The 26277-nt window shown below is 46.6% G+C and overlaps 1 protein-coding gene across 3 annotated transcripts in view; it reads left to right on the top strand.

Annotated features, from left to right (window-relative positions):
• Positions 1-26277, top strand: part of LOC309534018 (peroxidasin homolog) — a 79939-nt gene that overhangs the window by 10938 nt on the left and 42724 nt on the right. Inside the window, exons 3-6 of one of the 3 annotated variants that reach the window (XM_082225819.1) lie at positions 10512-10583; positions 18603-18674; positions 21772-21843; positions 26184-26255. In XM_082225819.1, the coding sequence (XP_082081945.1) occupies positions 10512-10583; positions 18603-18674; positions 21772-21843; positions 26184-26255 (288 nt within the window). Of the gene's footprint in view, positions 1-10511; positions 10584-16111; positions 16315-18602; positions 18675-21771; positions 21992-26183; positions 26256-26277 lie in introns of those variants that run through there. The other 2 variants (XM_082225820.1, XM_082225821.1) reach the window with 2 other exon arrangements.

Below are 26277 nucleotides of genomic sequence, written 5' to 3'. Positions count from 1 at the left end.
TCAAAGTGCAAGTAGATAAATAGGTACCACTTCGGCAGGAAGGTAAACGGCGTTTCTGTGTGCTGCTCTGGTTCGCCAGAAGCGGTTTAGTCATGCTGGCCACATGACCCAGAAGCTGTACGCCGGCTTCCTCGGCCAGTAAAGCGAGATGAGCGCCGCCACCCCAGAGTCCCTTTACCTTTTAGGCACATCCAGAATTTCCATTAAGGCCCTCAGAATGATGTACACCAGCCTTTGACCACCTGGCACTCCCCAGGTATTTTGGACTATAACTCCCATGAGCCCCCGTCAGTGTGGTCAGTGTTCAGGGATGATAGTATTTGTAGTCCACAACACTGTGCCAGGCAGATCCTTACTAGTCCCTAGGGAATAGGGAAACCCAGGTGGGCAGAGTAATAATAATAATAATAATAATAATAATAATAATAATTCCCATTTTACAGATAGGGAACTGAACCTGCAAAAGGATATCTCCTGCCCATAATCACCCATCACTCTCCCTTGGCTCATTCTACATCCAAAGGTCTCTTCCATTTAAATACATCCTCCTTTTTTTTTTGGCCTTGCTGTTACCACAAAGTACAGAAAATGTTTTACTTAGAAATAATTCATTTGCAGTTGTGGAGTTCGAGAGCCTGACGCTGGCACGCAGCCACCTCCTGTATTCTGGCCCCTTCTTTGGCTCCGCTAAACCTTCTAATTAAAATCAGGTTCCTCTCCTGCTGTTCAACCTGTGCATTAAACTAACCAGATAAAAATAAAGACAAGGTATGTGTGTGTGCGATGCGGGGGGAGAAAGTGGAGATGGGAATTCACTTAACATTACTTAGGAAGTTTCTCTCATTATTCATTTATTTGCCTTCAGTTTTGGCCGCGCCAGTCTGCAAGAGGTTCAGGGTTGCAACGACTGCAGTAAAACTAAGTCCAGACTGTTGCTGATTCACAGGTGGGATTCACTCGCATACCGGTGAATTAAGCTTGTGCGATTAAAGAGGATTTGGCACCCTTGCAAAAAACAAGCCTGCTTCCAAAAACACACCACTCAAGTTATTTCCAGGCTACCTGTTAATTGAGCATGGCCCGTTTTGCACAATTTTTTGCCAGGAGGCAAACACAAGTATTCAGTGGGGATATAAATTCTGATTTGATTGCAGGGAGGTTAAACAATGTGCATGGAAAAAATTGTTTATTCATTTTTGTTTTTGTTCTTATTTTTATTTTCATTACATTTATATTCCCCTTTCATCCCAGGAACTCAAGGTAGCATATATACCGTATTTTTCGCTCTATAGGATGCACACACATTTCCCCTTCATTTTTGGAGGGGAAATGGTGCGTCCTGTAGAGCAAAAAATACGGTGCTTCTCTTCCTCCCCATATTATCCTCACAACAACAACAACGCTGTGAGGTGGGTTAGGTTGAGAGTGAGTAAGTGGCCCGAGGCCACACAGTGAGCGTGATGGCTGAATGGGGATTCGAACCCCAATCTCCAAGGTCTGACACTTGTTGCAGGAACCCACCCACCCCCCATCATTCAGTTTGTACAAACTTGGCACACACACACACAACATACGGGATGCTTCTGTTATAAATTCATAGAAAATCACCCGTGCATCGCATCTGTACCGTTCCACTTTTATTTTGCTCTATGAAGGAAGGACTATCAAAGGGGGAAGGTTTGATACAGGGCAGCCATAATCCCTTGAGTGTACCAACACATCCGCAGGAGCCCTACCCAGTTGGCATGCCAACCTTGATGGTCCTAGACAGGAGACCATCACACTCACAAAGAACCTGCATATGCGAGTGGATTCAGAACGGATTGGAACAAAGGGCAGTGATCAGCTCTTCCCTCTGGGGACAGGAAACTGCAAACTCCCCTTTGTCCTCTGGAAAGTACTCATGGGGAGGGGGAAAGGTGGAATCGGCCAGGTGAGAAGACACTCAGGTTACCACCACAGGGACTCCTCCCTCAACCCCTCCTTTTTGTGATGTGTCAATGATGTAGTCATGATGTAGTCGTGATGTAGTTCTAGGGGTGTAACATGGGGATTAGTAGCTAATAAAAGTTGGGGTCTCCTTTTGTTCAGGGCTTCCATCTTGTTCCACCTTGTGGCAGGTGGGAGTCCTGTCTTCAGTAAAGACCAAGCCTACTGGCTGCTGTTTTGCTCTGGTATTCCTGGCTGGTGTCCTTGTTTTTTATCCAAGGGAGCCCTCAGATTTCTCTGTTAACACACTCTAACCACTACACCACACTGGCTGCCTTCGTTATCCCGCACATTGTGGTGCATGTCCCCCTTCAGTTTCCTACTACAAAAAAGGCAGGTTTTAGGTGCATCGGAACACCAGATCAACTTTGATTTGGGTCCCACCTGGAAAGAGCAACGATCTGCGAAGTGCACTCAGACTTTGGGCAGAACGAAAAGTGACAGGGGAAACGCACACTGGAAAAACCGGTGTTGCCTAGCATCCCGGCAAACTTTGTGCCAACAAGGCAGAGTGAAGGCTCAATAAATCTGTCGCCTGGAAGGGAGCGGAGATACTGCAACCTTAAATCCGGTCAAGTTGCCGGATTTAAACTGAATAAACAAAAAACTAAAGTTTTGGAGAAAAACTTAACAGACATGGAAAGGGAGAGGTTTCAGAATGAAACAGGTTTGACAGTGGTTAAGAAGGTGAAATATTTAGGGGTCAATATGACATCTAAGAATGTGAATTTGTTTAAAGATAATTATGAGAAATGTTGGTCAGAAGTTAAAAAGGATTTAGAAATATGGTCAAATTTGAAGCTTTCCTTGTTAGGCCGAATTGCAGTTATTAAGATGAATGTATTGCCTAGAATGTTATTTTTGTTTCAAGCATTGCAAATTCTTGACAAGATGGACTGTTTCAAGAGGTGGCAGAAGGACATTTCGAAATTTGTCTGGCAGGGCAAAAAACCCAGGATAAAATTTAAGATTTTGACGGATGCAAAGGAAAGAGGGGGATTTGCCCTGCCGGACTTAAAATTGTACTATGAATCAGCAGCCTTTTGCTGGATGAAAGAGTGGTTGCTCCTCGAGAACACAGATATCTTGGACTTGGAAGGTTTTAATAATGTATTTGGATGGCATGCATATCTATGGTATGATAAGGTCAAAGCGCACAAAGTTTTTAAAAATCACATCGTTAGGAAAGCATTATACAATGTCTGGATCAGATATAAAGATTTGTTGGAAAATAAAACCCCAAGGTGGCTGTCGCCAATGGAGGCTAAAGCGGTGAAAAAACGCAATATGGAGGCTAAATGGCCAAGATATTGGGAAATTTTGGAACAAGAGGGTGATAAATTGAAATTACAGAGTTATGAGAAATTGAAGGCTAAAGTACGATACTGGCTCCACTATTATCAAATAATGGAAGTTTACAAACAAGACAGGAAAATTGGCTTCCAGGTGGAGAAATCAAAATTAGAAACAGAACTGTTAGAACCCAATGCTAAGAATTTGTCAAGAATGTATAACTTAGAATCATAGAATCATAGAATCATAGAGTTGGAAGAGACCACAAGGGCCATCGAGTCCAACCCCCTGCCAAGCAGGAAACACCATCAGAGCACTCCTGACATATGGTTGTCAAGCCTCTGCTTAAAGACCTCCAAAGTAGGAGACTCCACCACACTCCTTGGCAGCAAATTCCACTGTCGAACAGCTCTTACTGTCAGGAAGTTCTTCCTAATGTTTAGGTGGAATCTTCTTTCTTGTAGTTTGGATCCATTGCTCCGTGTCCGCTTCTCCGGAGCAGCAGAAAACAACCTTTCTCCCTCCTCTATGTGACATCCTTCAACTTGTTGCTGAAATGGAATACACAAGATGAAACAGTTAAATCAGCTATGATTAAGTGGGCACAGGATATTGGTCATAACATCATGTTTGCTGACTGGAAACAGTTGTGGACCACCGGTTTAAAATTTACGGCATGTAATGCCTTAAAAGAAAATATTATGAAAATGATCTATAGGTGGTACATGACCCCAGTCAAGCTAGCAAAAATCTACCATTTGCCTGACAATAAGTGTTGGAAATGTAAAGAAATTGAAGGTAGGTACTTTCTACCACCTTTGGTGGACGTGCCCGAAGATTAAGGTTTTCTGGGAAATGATATATAATGAAATGAAAAAGGTACTTAAATGTACTTTCCCTAAGAAACCAGAGGCCTTTCTCTTGGGCATTATCGGCCAATTGGTGCCAAAGAAAGACAGAACTTTTTTTATGTACGCTACCACAGCAGCAAGAGTATTCATCGCAAAACACTGGAAGACTCAAGATCTACCCACTCTGGAATAATGGCAGATGAAGGTGATAGACTCCCCCCCTCCGGCCTTCAGAAGAGGTCCAGGAAGGCCGGCGGGGGCCGAAAGGCTTTGCTCCCCACCGCCAGCATTTTAAAAGCAGTCCGGGATAGCAGGGAAGCGCTATCCCGCTATCCCGGACGGCTTTTGAAGGCAGGCGGGGGGGGGAAAGACTTTTGCCCCCCGTCCGCCTTCAGAAGAGGTCCAGGACCTCTTCTGAAGGCTGGCGGGGGGCAAAAGTCTTTGTCCCCCCTGCCTGCCTGCCTTCCCAGGGGCTTTTACATCGCCCCGGACAGCGGAGAAGTCCTCCGCTGTCCCGGGGTTTTTTAAAATGCTGGGGGTGGGAAGAAAAGCCCTTGTCCCCCCCCCCCCCAGCCTTCAGAAGAGGTCGGGGGACAGACTGTCCCCGGACCTGGTCTGAAGGCGGTTTCCATAGGAACGCATTAATTGATTTTCAATGCATTCCTATGGGAAACCGTGCATCGCAAGACGAAAAACTCGCAAGAAGAAAAAACTTGCGGAACGAATTAATTTCGTCTTGCGAGGCACCACTGTATATGGGACTGGCTGAAATGACCGGCAGAATCCGCGACCAGGGGAAAGAGACGGCGGAAGAAGATTGGAGGAAATTCAAAATTTATCTTAAGAAATATTGTAAAATTAATGAATGCTATAATGTTGAGGTTTTAGAAAAAAAGGGGGATTACAGCTGTAAAAGATTAAGTAAAAGAATATAATAAGGGGAAAATTTGATAAAACCAAGGGTTAGGATTTGCTGAAACAAATTTGGAAATTGGGATGTAGAAGGGGGAGGTATGGGGAAGTCGGTGAAGTAAGGTTTAAGAAAAAAGGATATGAAACTATACGTGTTTGTTTGTATGCTTGTTTGTTTGTGTTGTGTATTGTTTGTGTTTATAAAAACTGTGAAAAACCAATAAAAATTCTATTTAAAAAAAGAGATACTGCAACCTGAACACAGAGCAGAGAGGGGTCAATTCCAGATATCCAGGACTTTTGCTGTGATGCCTAAGGTCACATCCCAGCCCCAACAATAAGTTTAAAGTGCTCTTGTATACCACTTTAAACAGGTACGGCTTCCCCTAAAGAATGCTGGGAACTGTAGTTTGTTAAAGGGTGCTGTAACCCTCCAATGTTTTGACTTTGCCCACCTCCCATGGTGCACTATTCCATTGTCTCTCGAGGTAGACGGGTGCCAACAATATTAAACAATGGTATTGTTAAATAGTGAGTAGACATAGCAGACGACGCAGCAATTTCTCCAAAGCACCTCTTTATTTGTAAGCTGGAACAGAACTGAACAGCAAACAGCTCAGCCGGCCTGCTTTTAGAGGCAGCCAGCTGTCACCATTGTAGCAACAACAACCCAGGGTTTCCTGCCTAAAGTAACTGACGTGGACCTGAGTGAAAACTATATACATGATAATCCTGGTGGCCAGGGTGAGAACTTCAATACATAACAGGTATACCGGTAGCTACAATTCCCAGCATCCTTAACAAACTACAGTTCACAGGATTCTTTGTGGGTAAAGGTAAAGGGACCCCTGACCGTTAGGTCCAGTCGCGGATGACTCTGGGGTTGCAGCGCTCATCTCGTTCTACTGGCCGAGGGAGCCGGCGTACAACTTCCGGGTCATGTAGCCAGCATGACTAAGCCGCTTCTGGTGAACCAGAGCAGCACACGGAAATGCCGTTTACCTTCCTGCTGGAGTGGTACCTATTTATCTACTTGCACTTCATGCTTTCAAACTGCTAGGTTGGCAGGAGCAGGGACCGAGCAATGGGAGCTCACCCCGTCGCGGGGATTTGAACCTCTGACCTTCTGATCGGCAAGTCCTAGGCTCTGTGGTTTAACCCACAGCACCACCCGCGTCTTTGTGGGTAGTGACTGTTAAATATATATATGAGTTCTTTGCAAATCAGGGCAGGAGATGTGACCGAAGGACTGTATACTTTCTTCCACTTTCTCCTGCCCCTTTCCAGGAAAGTTGAGCGGTGGGGGTTGATAGTACAGAATACCTGGAAGGTACTAGCATGGGGAAATTGCCCCTAGGGCAGTGGTGGCCAAACTTGGCCCTCCAGCTGTTTTGGGACTACAATTCCCATCATCCCTGATCACTGGTCCTGATGGCTAGGGATGATGGGAGTTGTAGTCCTAAAACAGCTGGAGGGCCAGGTTTGGCCACCACTGTCCTAGGGAGTACAACAGGTCCATTCCCCCCCCCATCAATAAAAATACATAGCTGAGGTTCTGCCCCCCCCCCGCTTAACAAAGGCCAGCCTCCCCTAAAATCCTGGCCACGCACATTTAACAAGCCGCTGTCAAGCGAAAAATCAGCATTTCCCTATGTGTAAGTTTATGTGCGTGTATCTATACTTTCTTATCTCTATGGTTGCTCAATAACAGCTTTGCGCGGGCGGGGCCGAGAGCCGGGAAGCCCTCATTAGCATTCGTTGGAACCATGATGCATTGCGCGACAGGGAGCCGGTTTTCCCTCCGTGGTTTTCGCCGTTAACGCGAACGGCTTCTACTACCGCAGGAGAAACATTGGAGCAATCTTTTTTTCCCCTTTTTTCACCTATAAAAAGTGTTTCTCGGGGCGGGGGAAAGAGGAAATATTGGATCACCGTAATCTCAGTGGCAGGCGCCCGCGCAGTGGTGGGGCTCGTCGGCTTGCGAAGAGCATACTCTGGTTTCACCTCAGATCGTATAAATCTTTCGCCTTTTACTAAAGATTTCCGTGGGGAGGAACATTTATGAGTTTTCAACTAATTTTTTGAGGCCTTGCTTCGGCAGGGCTGCCTTTATGTGTCAAAAGAAAGAAAATATTTTTCTAACTTCTTATTTAGGTGCACAGTTTTCGGTGCACTTTTCTAACACTTCCAAGAACGGAATATGTAGATATTTTCATTTCTTTGCTATGCATTTTCTTGTTCCTTTTTGTATCCATGTTTTGTGGCATCCAATAATACAGGCAATCGTAGTTTCGGATCTCAACCAGCATGTGAGCAGTATGCTTGACCATGTGCAGAGTGTTGTCACTTTGTTTGTTTGTTTTAACTGGGTTTCATAAACATGAATAATGTTATACAAATAAGTTTTCCCATGTCATTTGTATAGCACAAAAATAGCAAAATAACCGTGGGAAAATATCTGCAACATATGTTTCATTCCTAATGGTCAATATATAATTTCTTGGTTTATGAATTGAAACAATTAGGAAAGGGGAAACTTGCATTTCCTTGGTTGTAAGAGAGCCTGGGTGTGGCTGTAGTGAGAATTGGTTTTTGTGGGTGAGCAGGGTGTGAGTGTGTATTTTTTAATCCGGTTAGCCAGATTGTCCTCACCATGTTGAACAACTGAATGCAACAACCCAGGCTTCTCTTTTACGTTTCTCTATAAATCCTCCCTTTCCCTGCCTCCAATTATTTTTACTATTACCTTGAGCCCCTGTCAGGGGAAATAAATAAAAAAATAAATTTATACCCCTCCTTTTTCCCTGACAGGGATTCAAGGCGGGTTACAGATAAAAATAAGAACAGAGGACGGGGAAAAACAACCATTAAAAAACATTGACAGAATTAAATCTCTCCCATCTATTAAAAGCATACAGTTAATTATGGTAAAAACAGCACGGCGTCAGCCCTTCCATCATATTTATTTTTTATTAAAATCATTTCTGCAACTGCCTTTCTTTTCAATGAACTACCAGGGTGGTTTGCAGAACAATAAAGCAGCAGCAATACCTAGCGATATAGCAATAAGATCCAGATCGGTGATTAGCAATAAATCAATTAGCATTGATCACTGCAGTATGAGAAACCAGGAGGCCGTATGAAAAAGCAGGGAAAAGGTTTGGAGAAGAGGTTTGCTTCACCTCCACTGTAGATGTTATACCTTGATAATCTGGAAATTAGACCTTTGGAGTCTTCGGGGCTGAAATCAAAGGTCGATTCTCTAGATTCCTACACGAATATAATTCTGTGATTCGATGTGGTTTAACCATCACTTGCGAAAGGGCATTATCACGCTGCTCAGCAACCGTTGTGCATTTTTAGCTTTCAGTGTCACCGAAAAACCCTACACATTTTGTCAAGAAGTTCAGGAAAGGAGGCCTCCACACATACAAACAAAATCACACTGCTCTGCTGCGGCCTGGAGACCTCCAGATGTTTTGAACTCCATTTCACACCAGCAGCCCAAAAAGCATGGCCAGCAGTAAAGGATAATGGTCACAGGTTCACCATCCCTGCTCCCATGGGCTGCGCAGGGCAGTAGAGCATCGCCACTTAAGGGCTGTCACCAGTGGCGTAGCGTGGGGGGTGCAGGGGGGCCGGCCGCACCAGGCGCAACATCTGGGGGTTAGGGTTAGGGGGCGCAAATCCACGGGATAGGGGGCGCAAATTACTTGCCTTGCCCCGGGTGCTGACAACCCACGCTACGCCACTGGCTGTCACATGGAAGAGGGAACAAGCTTGTTTTCCCCTGCTCTGGAGGGTAGGACTCAAACCAAGGGCCTCAAGTTACAAGAAAGGAGATTCCAACTAAACGTTTGGAAAAACCTTTCTGACAGTAAAGGTAACGGTAATGGGACCCCTGACCATTAGGTTCAGTTGTGACCGACTCTGGGGTTGCAGCGCTCATCTCGCTTTATTGGCCGAGGGAGCCGACGTATAGCTTCTGGGTCATGTGGCCAGCATGACTAAGCCGCTTCTGGCGAACCAGAGCAGCACACGGAAACACTGTTTCCTTCCCACTGGAGGGGTACCTATTTATCTACTTGCACTTTGATGTGCTTTCGAACTGCTAGGTTGGCAGGAGCAGGGACAAAGCAATGGGAGCTCACCCCGTCGCGGGGATTCGAACCGCCGACCTTCTGATTGGCAAGTCCTAGGCTCTGTGGTTTAACCCACAGCGCCACCTGCGTCCCATTCTGACAGTAAGAGCTCTTCTAAAGTGGAATGGATTTTTAAGCAGAGGGTGGGTGGCCACTTGTCATGGATGCTTTAGCTGAGATTCCTGTATTGCAGGGGGTTGGACTAGATGACCCTTGGGTCCCTTCCAGCTCTGGGGTTCTATGATTCTAGAGTGGCTAGAGCTGGTGCAACCCAGGGCCCTGTCACCTTTCTCAGCAGAAGGCCATACAACACCAAGAATAAGGTGTGAATAAGCTTCTAGGGCAGTGGTGGCCAAACTTTGCCCTCCAGCGGTTTTGGGACTACAATTCCCATCATCCCTGGCCACTGGTCCTGTTAGCTAGGGATGAGGGGAGTTGTAGTCCCCAAACAGCTAGTCTGGCCATGTCTGTTTTAGGGGAAGCTCAGTGCAAGAGAATACCTGGCTCTGTTTGACTTTGCTTCTGCATAAGTGAAATCGCGTAAAATGGGGAGCACCCGCTAAACACCCTTTAAACGCCCTTTCTGGCACCCACTCTTCAATCTGTAGCAAAAATATTGTATCCAAAAATATCCACAGCTAGATCTGAAGCTTTTTCAGGAGGCTGGAGGACCTAAGGGGAAGTGGCTGCTGCTTCTGCGCTACCTCCTGTGCCAGCTGTTAAGCGGGGAGGCTGAGCAGCCTAAATTAGGCGTCAGCAAACTTTTAAAGCAGGGGGCCGGTCCACTGTCCCTCAGACCTTGTGGGGAGCCGGACTATATATTTTTGGGGGGGGTGGGGGGTGGGATGAATGAATTCCTATGCCTCACAAATAACCCAGAGATGCATTTTAAATAAAAGCACACATTCTACTCATGTCAAAACACACTGATTCCCAGACTGTCTGAGGGGCGGATTTAGAAGGCAATTGGGCCAGATCCAGCCCCCAGGCCTTAGTTTGCCTACCCATGGCCTAAACAAAGCCCCGCTGGGCCTCCAGTCTTTTCGGAGCTTCGTCTGCCCTCACTGACATCCTCTTTGGGTTCCGGGGAGGGTCTCCTCGCAAGCCACAAGGACTCTCCAGTTTTGGATTTCCAGCTTTGGATTGAATTATTTATTTCCCAGTGCAGTGCACAAGTCAGTCGCACGACCTGTACCAGGCTTTCTGCAGAGAGTATTTCGGAGGTGCATTTGGATTTCACGTGCGAACCTGATGTCTGCCACCTCCTGCTCTTTTAGAGCCCACGTGTGACTGATGGATTGAGAGATTCTCCTTTGCTTTCCAGGGATTTGCGCTTCAACCGCATCAAAGCCATCCAGCCTGGAGCCTTCAGGAATCTGAAGAACCTCAACACCCTGTAAGTGCTCAATCTTCTTGTACCTAAAATGGGAATCCAAAACCCAGAGGCGCAGCTTAGCTTTTGCTCTGTGGGCTGTCCGATCCAAATCTGACAGAAATAACCCCGCTGGCTCGCGCGCACAGAGGCGAAGTTCAGAAATGGTATGCTGGGCGGCTTTCGAGCCAACTTTATTTTTGGCTCTGGCCTCCGTAAGCAGTATCACCTGCTCGGTTGTTTTTGGACAGGTTCGAGTTTGTGTCGGATCTCAGATTTTAAACAGCTGAGGTGCTTGGCTCCAGAAATCGCTGGATCCTCGGAGCACTCTTGGCGAGCCGAGGTCCTTTCAGGATAACAGCACATCTGCAAGCGCCCGGGATGAGTTTGCTTCGAGCGACTTCCATGCTGCGTTCAATTAGGAGGCGGGGAATGAATTAGCACTTGGTACAATCCTACATATGGGTCTGTCGCAGCAGAACCCTCCAGCTACAACCACGCTTCTGCTCGCTGGCTCAGTCCCTGGTCTCTTCCCAAAGGACCACCCCAAAGGGCCATCGCCCTTTGGCACCGATCCTTTGGCAATCACCCCGGCACTTTTTCTGGCTCCATTCAAAATGCCCCAACCCAGATGTTCTTACTGGGTGGCTGCAGTTTCTGGCAGTGGCGCTCCAAGCAGGCTGCTTTGGGCCGATGGTCCTCACTGCAGAATGCAAGAAAGTTTGGAGGGGGTGACGATTTAAAAACACAATCCTGTGTGAGTGCCTGGAGGCAGTTGGAGGCTGGATAGTGGATAACAGATTGAGGTTGAATCCTGACGAGACAGAAGTGCTGTTTTGGGGGGGAACAGGGCGCGGGCAGGTGTGGGGGACTCCCTGGTCCTGAATGGCGTAACTGTGCCCCTGAAGGACCAGGTGCGCAGCCTGGGGGTCATTTTGGACTCACAGCTGTGGACTGTCTCGCCAGAGTGGTGCATGCTCTAGTTATCTCCCACTTGGACTACTGCAATGCACTCTATGTGGGGCTACCTTTGAAGGTGACCCGGAAACTGCAATTAATCCAGAATGCGGCAGCTAGACTGGTGACTGGGAGCGGCCGCCGAGACCACATAACACCTACATTGAAAGACCTACGTTGGCTCGCAGTACGTTTCTGAGCACAATTCAAAGTGTTGGTGCTGACCTTTAAAACCCTAAACAGCCTCAGTCCAGTATACCTGAAGGAGCAACTCCACCCCCATCGTTCTACCCGGACACTGAGGTCCAGCGCAGAGGGCCTTCTGGTGGTTCCCTCATTGCGAGAAGTGAAGTTACAGGGAACCAAACAGAGGGCCTTCTCGGTAGTGGCGCCCGCCCTGTGGAACGCCCTCCCAGCAGATGTCAAGGAAATAAGCAAATCTTATTTTTAAAAGACATCTGAAGGCAGCCCTGTTTAGGGAAGTTTTTAATATTTAATGCTGTATTGTTTTTAACACTTGATTGGGAGCCGCCCAGAGTGGCCGGGGAAACTCAGCCAGATGGGCGGGGTATAAATAATAAATAATAAATTATTATTATTATTATTATTATTATTATTATTATTATTATTATCATCATCATCATCATCATCATCCCTTAGCTCCCTTTCAGCAGCAGCTCTCTCAAGGGAGACACAGTCACCTGTATCTTCTCCTTTTGAGGTTGAGCAATAGTAGTGGAATTGCTAGGAGGGGTGCAAACTGTAGTCCAGACATGTCCAACCGGTTGATCGTGATCTACCAGTCGATCTTGGGGTGCCTGTGGTCGATCATTGTGATTGCAGGATCCTGATCGATCCCTCCCCAAAAAAGCTCAAGAACTGTGGCTCTTCCACCACAAACAAAGGTCAACAGCTTTGGTATATCCAATGGGTATAAAAAGGTAAAGGGATCCCTGACCATTAGGTCCAGTTGTGGATTACTCTGGGGTTGCGGCGTTCATCTCGCTTTATTGGCCAAGGGAGCCAGTGTACAGCTGGTCATGTGGCCAGCATGACTAAGTCGCTTCTGGCGAACCAGAGCAGCGCACAGAAACGCCGTTTACCTTCCCGCCTGAGTGGTACCTATTTATCTACTTGCACTTTGACGTGCTTTCAAACTGCTAGGTGGGCAGGAGTAGGGACGAGCAATGGGAGCTCACCCTGTCGTGGGGATTCGAACCACCAACCTTCTGATCGGCAAGTCCTAGGCTCTGTGTTTTAACCCACAGCGCCACCCATGTCCCTTATCCAATGGGTATACTGCCAGCTTATTTATAGTGGGAATAGATCGCAGTCTCTTGGCAGTTGGATGTGCCTGCTGTAGTCAATTAAATACCCTGATCCTTTAAACAGCACCTTTTTTTAGAAAGGGTTGATTATTTCAATGGAAAAACATGTAGTTTCAAGTGCCATCTTGGAACGTTTTAGTAACAATAATAGTAATTTTATTATTTGCACCCGCCTATCTAACTGGGTTGCCCCAGCCACTTTGGGCGGCTTTCAACATATATAAAAACGTAATAAAACGTTGAACATCAAACAACTTCCCTATAAAGGGCTGCCTTCTAAAAGTCGTAGTTTTGCATGTTTTGCATGCTTGAAATTTCTCACTTCTATATTGCTCTTTCATTGATTTTTGGTTATGCTTTTGCGTTCATGATATATCTCTTGCTTTTTGGACTGTACACCTCTTAGAGGTTTTTGAAATACTGTAGTAAGCAATTCATAAATTCCTTTAAATAAAATAAAATAAAATTGAAGAGTGGTTAGGTGCCGCAGTGGTTAGAGGGTTCGTCGTCACAATCCATTTAATTTGTATGTCAGTTCTCCACAGAATTCTGCCCATAGTGGTTCACAGCCTATCAAACGAACAACAATAAATATAACATTTTTAATTAAAAAAATGTATTAGGAACAATAGGAAATAATCTGAATGTCGGTAACGCAAGAGGAAAATTGATTCTACACAGTGCTAAAAACAATAGGGCTTTGCAAGAGAGTGGGCAGGGATCCACTGGATTTTGTGTCAGGTCTGCTGCCGTTGTGTGACAGCACAAGGCCTGATTTGATCTGGTTAGAATAATAGAATCTTAGAGTTGGAAGGGACCCAACCCCCTGCTCTGCAGGAATCTCCCTGCCTCTCTGCCTTCCACCCCAGAGGATGGAATATCTTTTTATTTTTCAAAAAAATATTATTCATTTTATAACACAAATAAAGAACACAAACAGAAAAACAAACAAAACAAACAAATTCTTGTCATATCCTTATTTTTTCTAAACATTGTTAAGTGGGCTTCCCCAAGTCCCACCTATGTGATTTTCATTTTACTTCATCTTTAGCAGTTTACATATATCATAATTTCTAACCATCTTTTTTTCTAATCACACTTAAAATAACTTCACATTTTATCACTTACAAATAATACTATTTTAAAATACACTATCTTCTACTTCTAACCCTACAGCCTATAGCCACTTCCAAAGCTATTCTAAGATTTAAATATTAACATTTCCCCCCCAAAATATTCCTTAAACTTCTTCCAGTCTTCTTCCACCGTCTCTTCTCTCTGGTCTCAGAGTCTCCCGGTCAGTTCTGCAAGTTCCATATAGTCCATCATCTTCATCTGCCATTCTTTGATAGTTGGTAAATCTTGTTTCATGGATGGAAGATGTAAAGCCCCACCAGGCATTTATCATCATCATCATCATCATCATCATCATCATCATCATCATTCTTACCCCACATTTTACCCAGATTTGGCAACTCAACTAAACAGCTGCAAATATGCTTTAAGTGCATTATATAAATGTGACACTAGATGGTGATGGTGAGCTTATGGCAAATTCAATATATTTTTCAAAATGCTTCTTAAAAAAAGCATTTTCACAGTATGTTTTTTTAATGTGTCCAGATTCCACTCCAGACTTGCACAAATTAAAACGACGCAGATAAAATACAAAAAAGCTAAAAAAAATTATAAAAGGTCCTTAAAAAAACAACAATCTATAATAAAATTAGAACAATATTAAAAAAACAAAATACAGATGATGAAAACAACACAGCACTGTTAAAACCCCTTTCCCTAAAAACAAAACAAAAAAACCAGTCAGCTGCCAATGATCTGTTTCGAACTGGGTGAGGATGATTTAAAAGTCTGGGTATTTTTTTTAAAAAAAAGGATTGGATCAAGGGATCTCTGGCCAAGAAGACTCGTAGCGGAGAGCCAAGAATGTTATCACCCTCTTCTCTTGCCCAGTGCCACAACACAAATGCTGAGGGACGTTAGTGGAGGAGAGCAATTTCCCCCGGATATTAAATCCTCCCTGTGGGAACAGATGGCTAATTGTTTCTTGCCACAGCCTAATTGCATATAATCTAAAATACTGGCTGGTCCCGTTTGGCTCTTAACCAGCCTGCTTTGTTTGCGGTTGCCATGGCAACCCAGGGATGATGCCTCCACTCCAAGCGAAGAACTGGAACGCCACACGATGGTGGAGATGATGATAGTAAGGCATCAGGCCAGTCGGTCAGATCCCTCCCCCTTTGAGTTTTACTGTGAGTCAGTGGGACAGGAATGAACTTAATTCAGGCTGCAGTTCCCACAGGAAGCTGCTTGTGTGGGATATATCCAGCCCCATAGAACCAACATGCTAAACTCTGATTAAGGTTTGCCCTGTCTCGCCAGAGTGGTGCATGCTCTGGTTATCTCCCGCTTGGATTACTGCAACGAGCTCTACGTGGGGCTACCTTTGAAGGCGACCCAGAAACTACAACTGTTATGTACTCAGTTGAATAGGATCCAAAATGCAGCAGTCTGATTGGTCCACAGGAGCCACCCAATCCAGCTCCAGGTGGAAGTGAATCCACAACCTGATTGGCCTACAGGTGAATCCCGGAATTAGCCAATGACATGGGGCCCATTGTGTAAATAATGTATATAAAGCAGACATTCTGGGGGATCTTCCATTCCTCCTCACCACTAGGAGCTGAATAAAGAGCATGAAATCCACTCTCGACTCAGAGTATATTTCAACAACTAATCCAGAATACGGCAGCTAGACTGGTGACTGGGTGCCGCCACCGAGACCACGTAACACCAGTCCTGAAAGACCTACATTGGCTCCCAGTACGTTTCCGGTCACAATTCAAAGTGTTGGTGCTGACCTTGAAAGCCCTAAACAGCCTCGGTCCTGTATACCTGAAGGAGCATCTCCACCCCCATCATTCTGCCTGGACACTGAGGTCCAGCGCCAAGGGCCTTCTGGCGGTTCCCTCACTGCGAGAAGCCAAGTTACAGGGAACCAGGCAGAGGGCCTTCTCGGTGGTGGCGCCTGCCCTGTGGAACGCCCTCCCACCAGATGGCAAGGAAATAAGCAACTATCTGGCTTTTAGAAGACACCTGAAGGCAGCCCTGTATTAGGAAGTTTTTAATGTTTGATGTTCTGTTATGTTTTTATATGTGTTGGAAGCCACCCAGAGTGGCTGGGACAACCCAGTAGATGATGATGATGATGATGATGATGATGATGATGATGATGATGATGGGAGAGTGAAGAACCAGCCTAGGTGAGCCACAGCAGAGGTCTCCTCTGGAATGGTACAGAACCTTCCTGTTCCACAGCAGACTTTTCGTTTGCCAAAGAGAGAAGTGCAGTGCCAAAAAGATTAGCTTGGAATCCACAACCGCAAGGGTTTTCTCATGTGCTTCGGGGCTGGAAAGGAATGTTATGACAACGATGGCGAAAACAGTGCTGAAAGGTAAACAAGAGTCCAGACCGTGGACAGGATTGTATCCGTCCTCCTGACCTTGCCTGCAGAGCTTGATTTGCCTTCCTTTGGGCCACGGAGCTTGCTGGTCTTCCAGCTCTGACCCAGTTAGAGAGGCAGACAAATTCCAAATGGCACCACAGGAGAATTCTGAAGCAGATAAGACATTTCTCTCCCTCCCTCCCCGCCCCCCTCTTTGGCAGGATGCAAAACAAGCACATTAATTTAAGGGCCTGGCTACATGAGGTGGCAGGATTTGGCCTGGTCCAGTCATTCTTCAGTGGATCTTTTGCAAAAATGCAGTACATAGCGCCCTGATCCAGAACAGGGTCATGCTGCTCTGGCGGTGGGAGTTTAAGTCCAATCCAAATTTATCCTTTATTTATTTAATGTCATTTGTATCCTGCCTTCCTCCCGGAGGTGGCTCGCAGCATAAATTAAGCCAGGTGCAAACAAATAATAATAATAATAATAATAATAATAATAATAATAATAATAATAATAATTTATTATTTGTACCCCGCCCATCTGGCTGGGTTTCCCCAGCCACTGTGGGCAGCTTCCAACAAAGATTAAAAATACATCAAAATGTCACACATTAAAAATTTCTTCTAACAGGGCTGCCTTCAGATGTTTTCTAAATGTCAGGTAGTTGTTAATCTCTTTGACATCTGATGGGAGGGCATTCCACAGGGTGGGTGCCACTACTGAGAAGGCCCTCTGCCTGGTTCCCTGTAGTTTTGCTTCTCGCGGTGAGGGAACTGCCAGAAGGCCCTCGACACTGGACCTCAGTGTCTGGGCAGAACGATGGGGGTGGAGACGCTCCTTCAGGTATACTGGACCGAGGCTGTTTAGGGCTTTAAAGGTCAACACCAACTCTGTGAATTGTGCTCGGAAATGTACTGGGAGCCAATATAAGTCTTTCAAGACCGGTGTTATGTGGTCTCGGCGGCCGCCCCCAGTCACCAGTATAGCTGCTGCATTCTGGATTAGTTGTAGTTTCCGGGTCAGCTTCAAAGGCAGCCCCACATAGAGTGCATTGCAGTAGTCCAAGCGGGAGATAACCAGAGCATGCACCACTCTGGCGAGACAGTCCGTGGGCAGGTAGGGTCTCAGCCTGCGTACCAGGTGGAGTTGGTAGACAGCTGCCCTGGATACAGAATTAACCTGCACCTCCATGGACAGCTGGGAGTCCAAAATGACTCCCAGGCTGCGCACCTGGTCCTTCAGGGGCACAGTTACCCCATTCAGGACCAGGGAGTCCTCCACACCAGCCCGCTCCTTGTCTCCCAGGAACAGTACTTCTGTCCTGTCAGGATTCAACCTCAAACAAAAACACACAATGAGCTTAAATATTAGAAAACAATTAAATAAGAAACTGTATTGAAAACATTGGTGAGAACACTTAAAAGCACACACACACACAAAAGCCTAAGACCCAGCCTAAGCAGACGCTGTCACAACAGACAGCTGTTGGCCAAAGACCAGTCCAGATAAAAAAAAAATTGTCTCAGCAAAACGAAAACAGAGAAGGAGCTGGGCTGTCCTCTTGTGGAAGGGAGTTCCACAGTCTGGGAGCATGGCCTCACCAATCGCATACCCTCCAACATTTCTCCAATGAAAATAAGGACGTCCCATTCCATAATGATAACTTTGCTTTTCATACCCCACACATCTTAATGGGTTGCCCCAGCCACTCTGGGCAGCTTCCAACATATATAAGAAAACATAACAAAACATTAAACATTTTTAAAAACCCTACCCTGTACATGATTCCCTTCAGATGACTCGGGAATCGGATAACTTAGGGCTGCCATATGTCTGGATTTTCCCAGACATTATCAGGATTTCAAAGGCAGAATTGACGTCCGGGCTGAATTGTCCTGAATCTTAGGCAAGTCAAAAAAAATTGCATTTTTGTAGAAACCCACCAAAATTGTTGAGTTCTTTTTAAGGAAAAATTGCCCCCTGACACCATTTTTACACCCTAAGGTGCAAGCCTAGGGTGTGCTGGTTTTTACTTTTTGAAATATGGCAACCCTAGGATATATCTCCATACCCTCCAACATTTACCGTATTCAGTGAAAATAGGGGCATCCTTAGGAAATGTGGGACATTCTGGGATCAAATCAGAAAACCGGGATGGCTTCTCTAAAGCAGGGACGTCCCTAGAGAACAGGGACGCTTGGAGTGTCTGCAGTCGTAATAAGGAGACCGCAGCCTGCCGCCTTCAAAGTAATCCATTAATGTGTGCCTTCCTTTCCTTTATTTTCTCACAGGCTTTTGAACAACAACCTGATAAAGCAAATTGCACGAAGATCCTTTGAAGGACTTGACAGCTTGAAATACCTGTAAGTGTCTGTAAGGAGGCCCAGTGTGACAACAGCCTCTAAACATTAGTAGCAGGAAAGTGAAACACTCCTAAGACTTGTCAGATAACAGTTGCTTTATTGTATCTACGTCCTGCTACACACATGTGCATAGTAAATATTGAGCAGGAAAATAAATTGCAGCTGCATACTTTTTTTCTTAATTATTCATCTACCATTAGACAGGGCCTTCTTGGTGGTGGCTCCCGGTTTGTGGAATGCCCTCCCTCCTTATTAGCTTTCAGAAGGAGCTTGTAAACATTCCTGTTCACCCAGGCATTTGATGGCTGAAAATTCCTGCTTCTGGCAACCACACAATTATTAGCTGTGAGGGTATGCAACCATTTTACCCGTTATTAGATTTTTTGGGTGGTTTTTAGGTCTTACACGTTTCAAGATATTTTAAATTAGTTTAAAATGATTTAGTCATGTTTTTATGTTATTATTGTATTGTTGTACAACGTTTCTCTGCTCTGGACTCCTTTGGGAGGAAAGCCCGGATATAAATTTAATCATTCAATTAATTAAGTAATTGATCAGCAGAACACAATTAGATAAACTGGCTTTTTCATGTCGCTAAGCCAGAAAAGAGGTTTGGATCATCCACTGCCTGCCCTGTGTTTTTGCATTTGCTTTGCCAAACTTCATACCCATCTCTTTTTCCCCTCGAGGGGACAGAAAAGCAGCTTGAAGTGTGTCTGATTTTTATTTTTTGAAAAATCTCGGGCAGGAAAAGGATTAGCTATGCACATAAACTCCACTCCCCTTCTCAGCAGGACTGGCGTCAGCAGCAGACATCCTCATTCAGCTGCCAAGGGGTCCTGCCCAGCGCTTTTGGCACCATTGCCCTGGGCCTCCCCTCCTCCAGGGCTCCTTCGTTAAATGAGCGGGACGCAGGTGGCACTGTGGGTAAAAGCCTCAGCACCTAGGGCTTGCCGATCGAAAGGTCGGCGGTTCGAATCCCTGCGGTGGGGTGCGCTCCCGTCGTTCGGTCCCAGCGCCTGCCAGCCTAGCAGTTCGAAAGCACCCCCGGGTGCAAGTAGATAAATAGGGACCGCTTACAAGCGGGAAGGTAAACGGCGTTTCCGTGTGCGGCTCTGGTTCACCAGAGCAGCGATGTCACGCTGGCCACGTGACCCGGAAGTGTCTTCGGACAGCGCTGGCCCCCGGCCTCTTGAGTGAGATGGGCGCACAACCCTAGAGTCTGGCAAGACTGGCCCATACAGGCAGGGGTACCTTTACCTTTTAGGTGGTCTTCGTTGCAATTGCACCCTGGAGTGACATCACGGCACAGCGGGGCATGATGGGAAATTGCAACGGCAGCTGGCCCTTTGCTCATCCTCCTCTTCCAGCAAATATTCACTTGTGTCGGGTGGTGGTGGGGAGTTTATTGTCACCAAGCGCTGCAAACACCGTCCGCAAAGATCTGGGCATTCTAGTGCCGCCTTCGCCCATCTGAAGCCCGCCAGATTGTTGTGGACTACTGCTGCCTTGAAGGGACGCGGGTGGCGCTGTGGGTTAAACCACAGAGCCTAGGACTTGCCGATCAGAAGGTTGGCAGTTCGAATCCCCGTGACGGGGTGAGCTCCCATTGCTCGGTCCCTGCTCCTGCCCACCTAGCAGTTCAAAAGCACGTCAAAGTGCAAGTAGATAAATAGGTACCACTCTGGTGGGAAGGTAAACGGCGTTTCCATGCGCTGCTCTAGTTCGCCAGAAGTGGCTTAGTCATGCTGGCCACATGACCCGGAAGCTGTACGCCGGCTCCCTCGGCCAATAAAGCAAGATGAGCGCCGCAACCCCAGAGTCGGCCACGACTGGACCTAATGGTCAGGGGTCCCTTCACCTTTACCTTACTACTGCCTTGAGCCCCAAGCCAGCACCATTGAGAGAGATAAAACTTTATTCGCATTAGCCAATGGCCATAGCAACAGTAAAGTATTACAGTATACGCAGAAAAGGAAATTTGATATAAAAGCACAATTTAAAGTCCTGAAGCAGCCGTCAGTTAGTGGCCCTTATTCTGATTGCCCCTGCTATGAACCTAGCAGCCTTTGCTGTTATCTGCTCATTTTGATCTGAGAGAAGAAAGGATATTGTGGCAGTGGTTGAGCGCCCTGGGATGGTTAGTACGAGTTTGGTGCTGATCTCGTTCCTCAGGTCTTTGTAGAGCCAGCACCACTGAAGTTCAAAACATCTGGAGAGAACTAGGTTTGAGGAAGGCTGCCTAGTGCCTCCTAAACCATGACTGGGAGGTCATTTAAGTCCAAGCCCCTGCAATGCAGGGATACTGTACGCTGCTGACCCATGCAGGGATCGAACCTGCAACCTTGGCATCGTCAGCACTACACTCTCACCGACTGAGCTATCCAGGCTAGCCGATAGTTACCTCTGTTTTGTTATTTATTTACCTATTGCCTGCCATTCACCCTACAGTCCCAGGGCGGGTTGCAGCATTGAAACACGACACTTAAAACCATTCAAAACAACTTACCACCATAAAAATAAGGGAGGTCCTCAAAACATACGCCCCGAGTGTCAAAAGCCAGGGTAAAGAGGTGCATCTCTGGAATTATCCAAAAGCTGTATGGTGCAAAACGCACCTCTGTGGGTAGGGGCTTTCACATTTTGGGGCCACCACCGAAAAGGCCCTCTCCCAGGCAACGCTGATACACAGTGCCCCGAGCCTTTGAGGGCAGAGGAACTACCAAGAGGGCATCCTCTGTTGATCTCATGACTCAGTAGGGTCTCTCAGGTATTTGGGGCTTGAGTCATTTAGGGCTTTAAGCACTAGTGTGAGCAGATTGAATTGGGCCCTGAAACAAACTGGCAACCAGAGCAGTTGTTTTAAAACATGGGTTACGTGTGGTCTCAATGGGATGCCAGCCAGCAGTCTGGCTGCTGCATTTTGGACCAACTGGAGTTTTTGAGTCGTCTCCAAGGGCCACCCCACATAGAGTGCATTGTAATAATGTGATTTTAGGCTGTTGAATCCAATGCAGCCCTCCTGTTAGCCAGCCAGAAAGCTTTTCTCAACCGATGTAATTTTATTCTCCTTTTCCGCTCTCCCTCTCTTTGCAAGCTACCTTTACAAGAATGAAATACAGAGCATCCAGCAGCATGCATTCAAGGGACTTTCTTCCCTGGAACAGCTGTAAGTTGGCCGAGGTTTGTGTTGGAAATTGCATGGAGACGAGGGATGGAATTTCGCCTCTGGATTCCTGCCAGCCCCCTGAGACGCCATCTGCAAGCGCTCCTTAGAGTCCCGAGAAACTGAGCTTTGATTGAAAAATGAAATAAAAGTAATATGTTTTTATTTATTTACTCTTAGGTATTCCTAGGCTGCTTTTCTGGGCAGCGCCGATTCAAGGCAGCTTGCAAACATTTCTAGTTATCGTGGTGATAGAGCTACGTTTAAACATCTCCTGCTTTTTAAGCTTTGATGTTGAGATTTCCATCACTCATCTTAATCCACGTAACTTGAGGATGATGATTTCAGAAGCAGATTGCTGCAGAGCACTGGTTGGGCAACTCTTAAAGATGATCTCCTTATCACAAAAAGCATCGCTTGCTAATTTCTTCTTTGCAAATGGCCATTCAGAGCACAACTGCAATAGAGGTCTGAACCATTTGTTATAACATTCTGGCCAGTTGACAACCCAGTTGCCACCTGTCTGTGAGGATCTTCTGGGGAAGATCTAGAATAATATAATTGTAGAGTTGTAAGGGACCCTATGGGACGTGGGTGGCGCTGTGGGTTAAACCACAGAGCCTAGGACTTGCTGATCAGAAGATTGGCAGTTCGAATCCTCACGACGGGGTGAGCTCCCGTTGCTCGGTTCCTGCTCCTGCCAACCTAGCAGTTCGAAAGCATGTCAAAGTGCAAGTAGATAAATAGGTACCACTCTGGTGGGAAGGTAAAAGGCATTTCCATGCGCTGCTCTGGTTCGCCAGAAGCGGCTTAGTCATGCTGGCCACATGACCCAGAAGCAGTACGCCGGCTCCCTCCGCCAAAAAAGCGAGATGAGCAGCGCAACAACCCCAGAGTCAGCCATGACTGGACCTAATGGTCAGGAGTCCCTTTACCTTTACTTTAAGGGGCCCTAAGGGTCATCTATCCAACCCCCTGCAATGCAGGAATCTCAGCTAAAGAGGCCTCTACTTGATGCCCAAGAGAACTGCTGCCAGTTAATATTGAGCTGGACCAGAGGTTTTCAACCTTTTTGAGTCCACGGCTCCCTTGACCAACTACATTCTTTCCGCGGCTCCCCTGTGGAGCTCAGGAGCCCAGTTATGTCACCCCTTGCCTGCAGAGCTGGCAGCCCCTCACCCTTTTTCAAACACCCTCCCTTGTGGAGTGATCCCTCAACCTCCTTCCCCCTTTCCTTGGGAGTCTTCCAGGCAGCCGCTGCTGCCACCCCAGTCTCTGAGCTGCCCTCACCCCCAAGAGAGATGCCCCCCAGAGGCACCATTCGCCTGCGGAGCTTATAGTCAGGGCTGCTGCAATAAACAGCTGTGCAAGCCTTTGGGAGGCAGAGACGCAAGATGGCATCAGAAGAGGGAGGGAAGGAAAGAGGGACAGAGGCCAGTGTTGCCCACGGCACCCCTGACCATCATTCAAGGTACCCCAGGGTGCCACAGCACACGGGTTGAAAACCACTGAGCTAGACATACCACCAATGGCCGAACATAGTATAAGGTAGCCTCTTAGGTTTTTCTTACACTAGGGGTCAGCAAACTTTCCCAGCAGGGGGCTGGTCCACTGTCCCTCAGACCTTGTGGGGGGCCGGACTATTTTTTTTGGGGGGGGGAATGAACAAATTCCTTTGCCCCACAAATAACCCAGAGATGCATTTTAAATAAAAACACACATTCTACTCATGTAAAAACACCAGGCAGGCCCCACAAATAACCCAGAGATGCAGTTTAAATAAAAGGACCCATTCTACTCATGTAAAAACACGCTGATTCCTGTACCGTCCACGGGCCGGATTGAGAAAGCAGTTGGGCCAGATCTGGCCCTTGGGCCTTAGTTTGCCTACCCATGTCTCCTCGGCCAGCCATGTTTTGTGTCAGAGTTGGAGCCAAACACAGGTCAACGATAAAAGAAGCAGATCTCCGTTGTCAGTGAAGTTCACTCTTTATTCAAGGTAACAAACATACAGCTCAGTGGTCTTCCCCTTAAGGGGCAAATCCCAGGTCTGAAGGTCCTTGCCTTCCACATTTTCTAAGGCTCCTCCTCTGCCAGATGTTTCCCAAGCAAATTGCATCTGCACACCTCTGCTATTCTCATTACTCTGTGCATTCTTGGAGACCAGTGAGAAGGGCACCGGCAGAGGAATAGGGGGCGGGGGGGAGCGTACTGCCCCCGGCACCACGATCCTGGTGGGGTGCCATTGCAGCTGGGGGTCCCCCCTTGCTGGGCACCACACCCCTGGGACACGCATCATGAAGCTCCACCCCGGGCTAAGGCGAGCTTGTCGCAGCAGGAGAGGCAGACACCTTAGATCAGCGGTTCTCAACCTGTGGGTCCCCAGATGTTGTTGGACTACAAATCCCATCATCCCTGAGGTCTGGTCTTGCTAGTTAGGGGTGATGGGAGTTGTAGTTCAACAACATCTGGGGACCCACAGGTTGAGAAAGGCTGCCTTAGATTCTTCTGCAGTCTCTTGACCTCCTTCCTCTGCTTCAGCCTCCGTGTCTGAACTGCTTCCTGTCACAGGCTCTTCCCGCTCACAAAACCCTGTTGCCCCTTTGGCATCCGTCACCTACTCCCACCCATCTTTCCCCTCTGACCTCTCCCCAATGCCCCATCACCAATCCCCTGGCTCTGAGCCTTCTTCCTCTGGAGGTTCCCTTGGGGGGGGAGGTCCCTGGCTGGTGTCTCCCACCTCTCCTTTGCGTCCAGCCCAGTCCCTGACACTTTGCTGAGCTCACACATCACAGTGGAGAGATGAATCCTTCGCCTTGGGCTTTCTGACTTATTTTAAGCACAGATGCCTTTGCCTGCAATGTGGGAGAAGTTCACTGGTATTCAGGAAGTCAGAGCCCTAGCTGTCTCCAACCTGGTGTCTTCCACATCTGGTGGGACTACAATCCCCATCCTCTCTGGGCTGCTGGGATTTGTAGTCCAAAACATCTGGAAGGCACCAGGTTGAGGGCAGATGGGGTGATCTCCGGATAATAATTCTCTGAGTTAGAAAAACCCCAACAACTCTGAGATGACACAACAGCTCCAATAATATTTGCTTTGTAAAAAAACCACAACCCAGTCCTGTTGAGATGACGTAGTCCCTGACCAGAAACGTCTCGCAAGGCACACTAGATAGACAAAATAAAGAGTCGTGGGGGAGATGTAGGAAAGTATGTGCTCCTTCACAAATGATCTCATGTGCAGCACTGTGGCCAAGATCTAATCTCTCGCTAGCAAATATAATCAACGGCTTTGTAGATGATGTATTAGGAAGGAACGGTCCAGCACTTCTGCGCCCTCAACGAGCCGCTTGTAGTTTTCTTGAGAATAATCTCAAGAGTCTGCGGAATCAGCCTTTGCCGCAAGGAGTGGCTCTTTATGTTTTCATAAAACTTTCTAAATATACCATTTTTTTAGAGAGTCGCGCTTCTGGCTCTACACGTGCCACAGCAGTTGTCGATTATAGATAGAACAGTTCAAAGGAACGAGGAGCCCCTCTGCTTTGAGCCTTTGAAACAGGTTCAAATGTTATGGCCCTTTCCCCATCCTTTCCGTCAAAATTCGAAACTGTCTTGTAAAGCATTGAGCAGCCGGATGGATTGGTGGTCCATTTGAGTTCAGGTCTGCTACAGGGTCATCATGCAGGAATATTTTGCATTCCTGGTCCCCTTTCTCCAGAGAGGAACCCATTTACCCATAGCACTGAACGTCATTTATACAATTATTTTTACACCATCATTGCATTGTTTTTCACACCGGCCACAAATATTCATTTTCCGCCGGGCCTTTGTCTCTTAATTATCCATGTCCTCGAGTTAGTGGCATGTTTTAATCCTGCCTTTTTAAAAATAGAATGTCTTTTATATTTTCCTTTGTAGCCCCCCCTTTTATGTCAGTTCCTTTGTATGTATTTGCTTATATATTTTAAGTCGCTTTGAGTTACTTTGTTTAAAAAGCGACCAATAAATGTAATTCATAATAATATATTCTTAGTTGCTCGTTTAAGTCGCAGCTTCCCAGATGTTTGCATGAAAGCATTCCTCATCCACAGTTGCATGGCATAATGGGTTTTGTAGTTTTTCAGACTGCATAAACAGTCAGTTGCATGCAGGCATAACACACTTGGTGCATTGCATGGGATTGCAATGCATCAAATACAGGAACATTGAGTGAATCTGGGGCTCCTCTGTTCTATCCTGGCTCTCAACCCCTGCTTTACTTGTGGCAAGCTAGGATGATCCTGCATGCACTTTGGGAATTAATGATCTGTTCCATATGTTCTGTTTTCTTCTTCATTCCAGTTACCTGCATTTTAACAACCTTGAAACCTTGGAGCCAGAGACGTTTAGCGACCTGCCCAAACTGGAAAGGCTGTAAGTCGTCAGAAAATCATCA

The sequence above is a fragment of the Podarcis vaucheri genome (genome assembly GCF_965113315.1).
Source record: "Podarcis vaucheri genome assembly, chromosome: 6".
Classification (NCBI taxonomy): Eukaryota; Metazoa; Chordata; class Lepidosauria; order Squamata; family Lacertidae; genus Podarcis; species Podarcis vaucheri.
The sequence above is the reverse complement of the archived record's forward strand: the minus strand, read 5'-3'. Positions and strand labels throughout refer to the sequence as shown.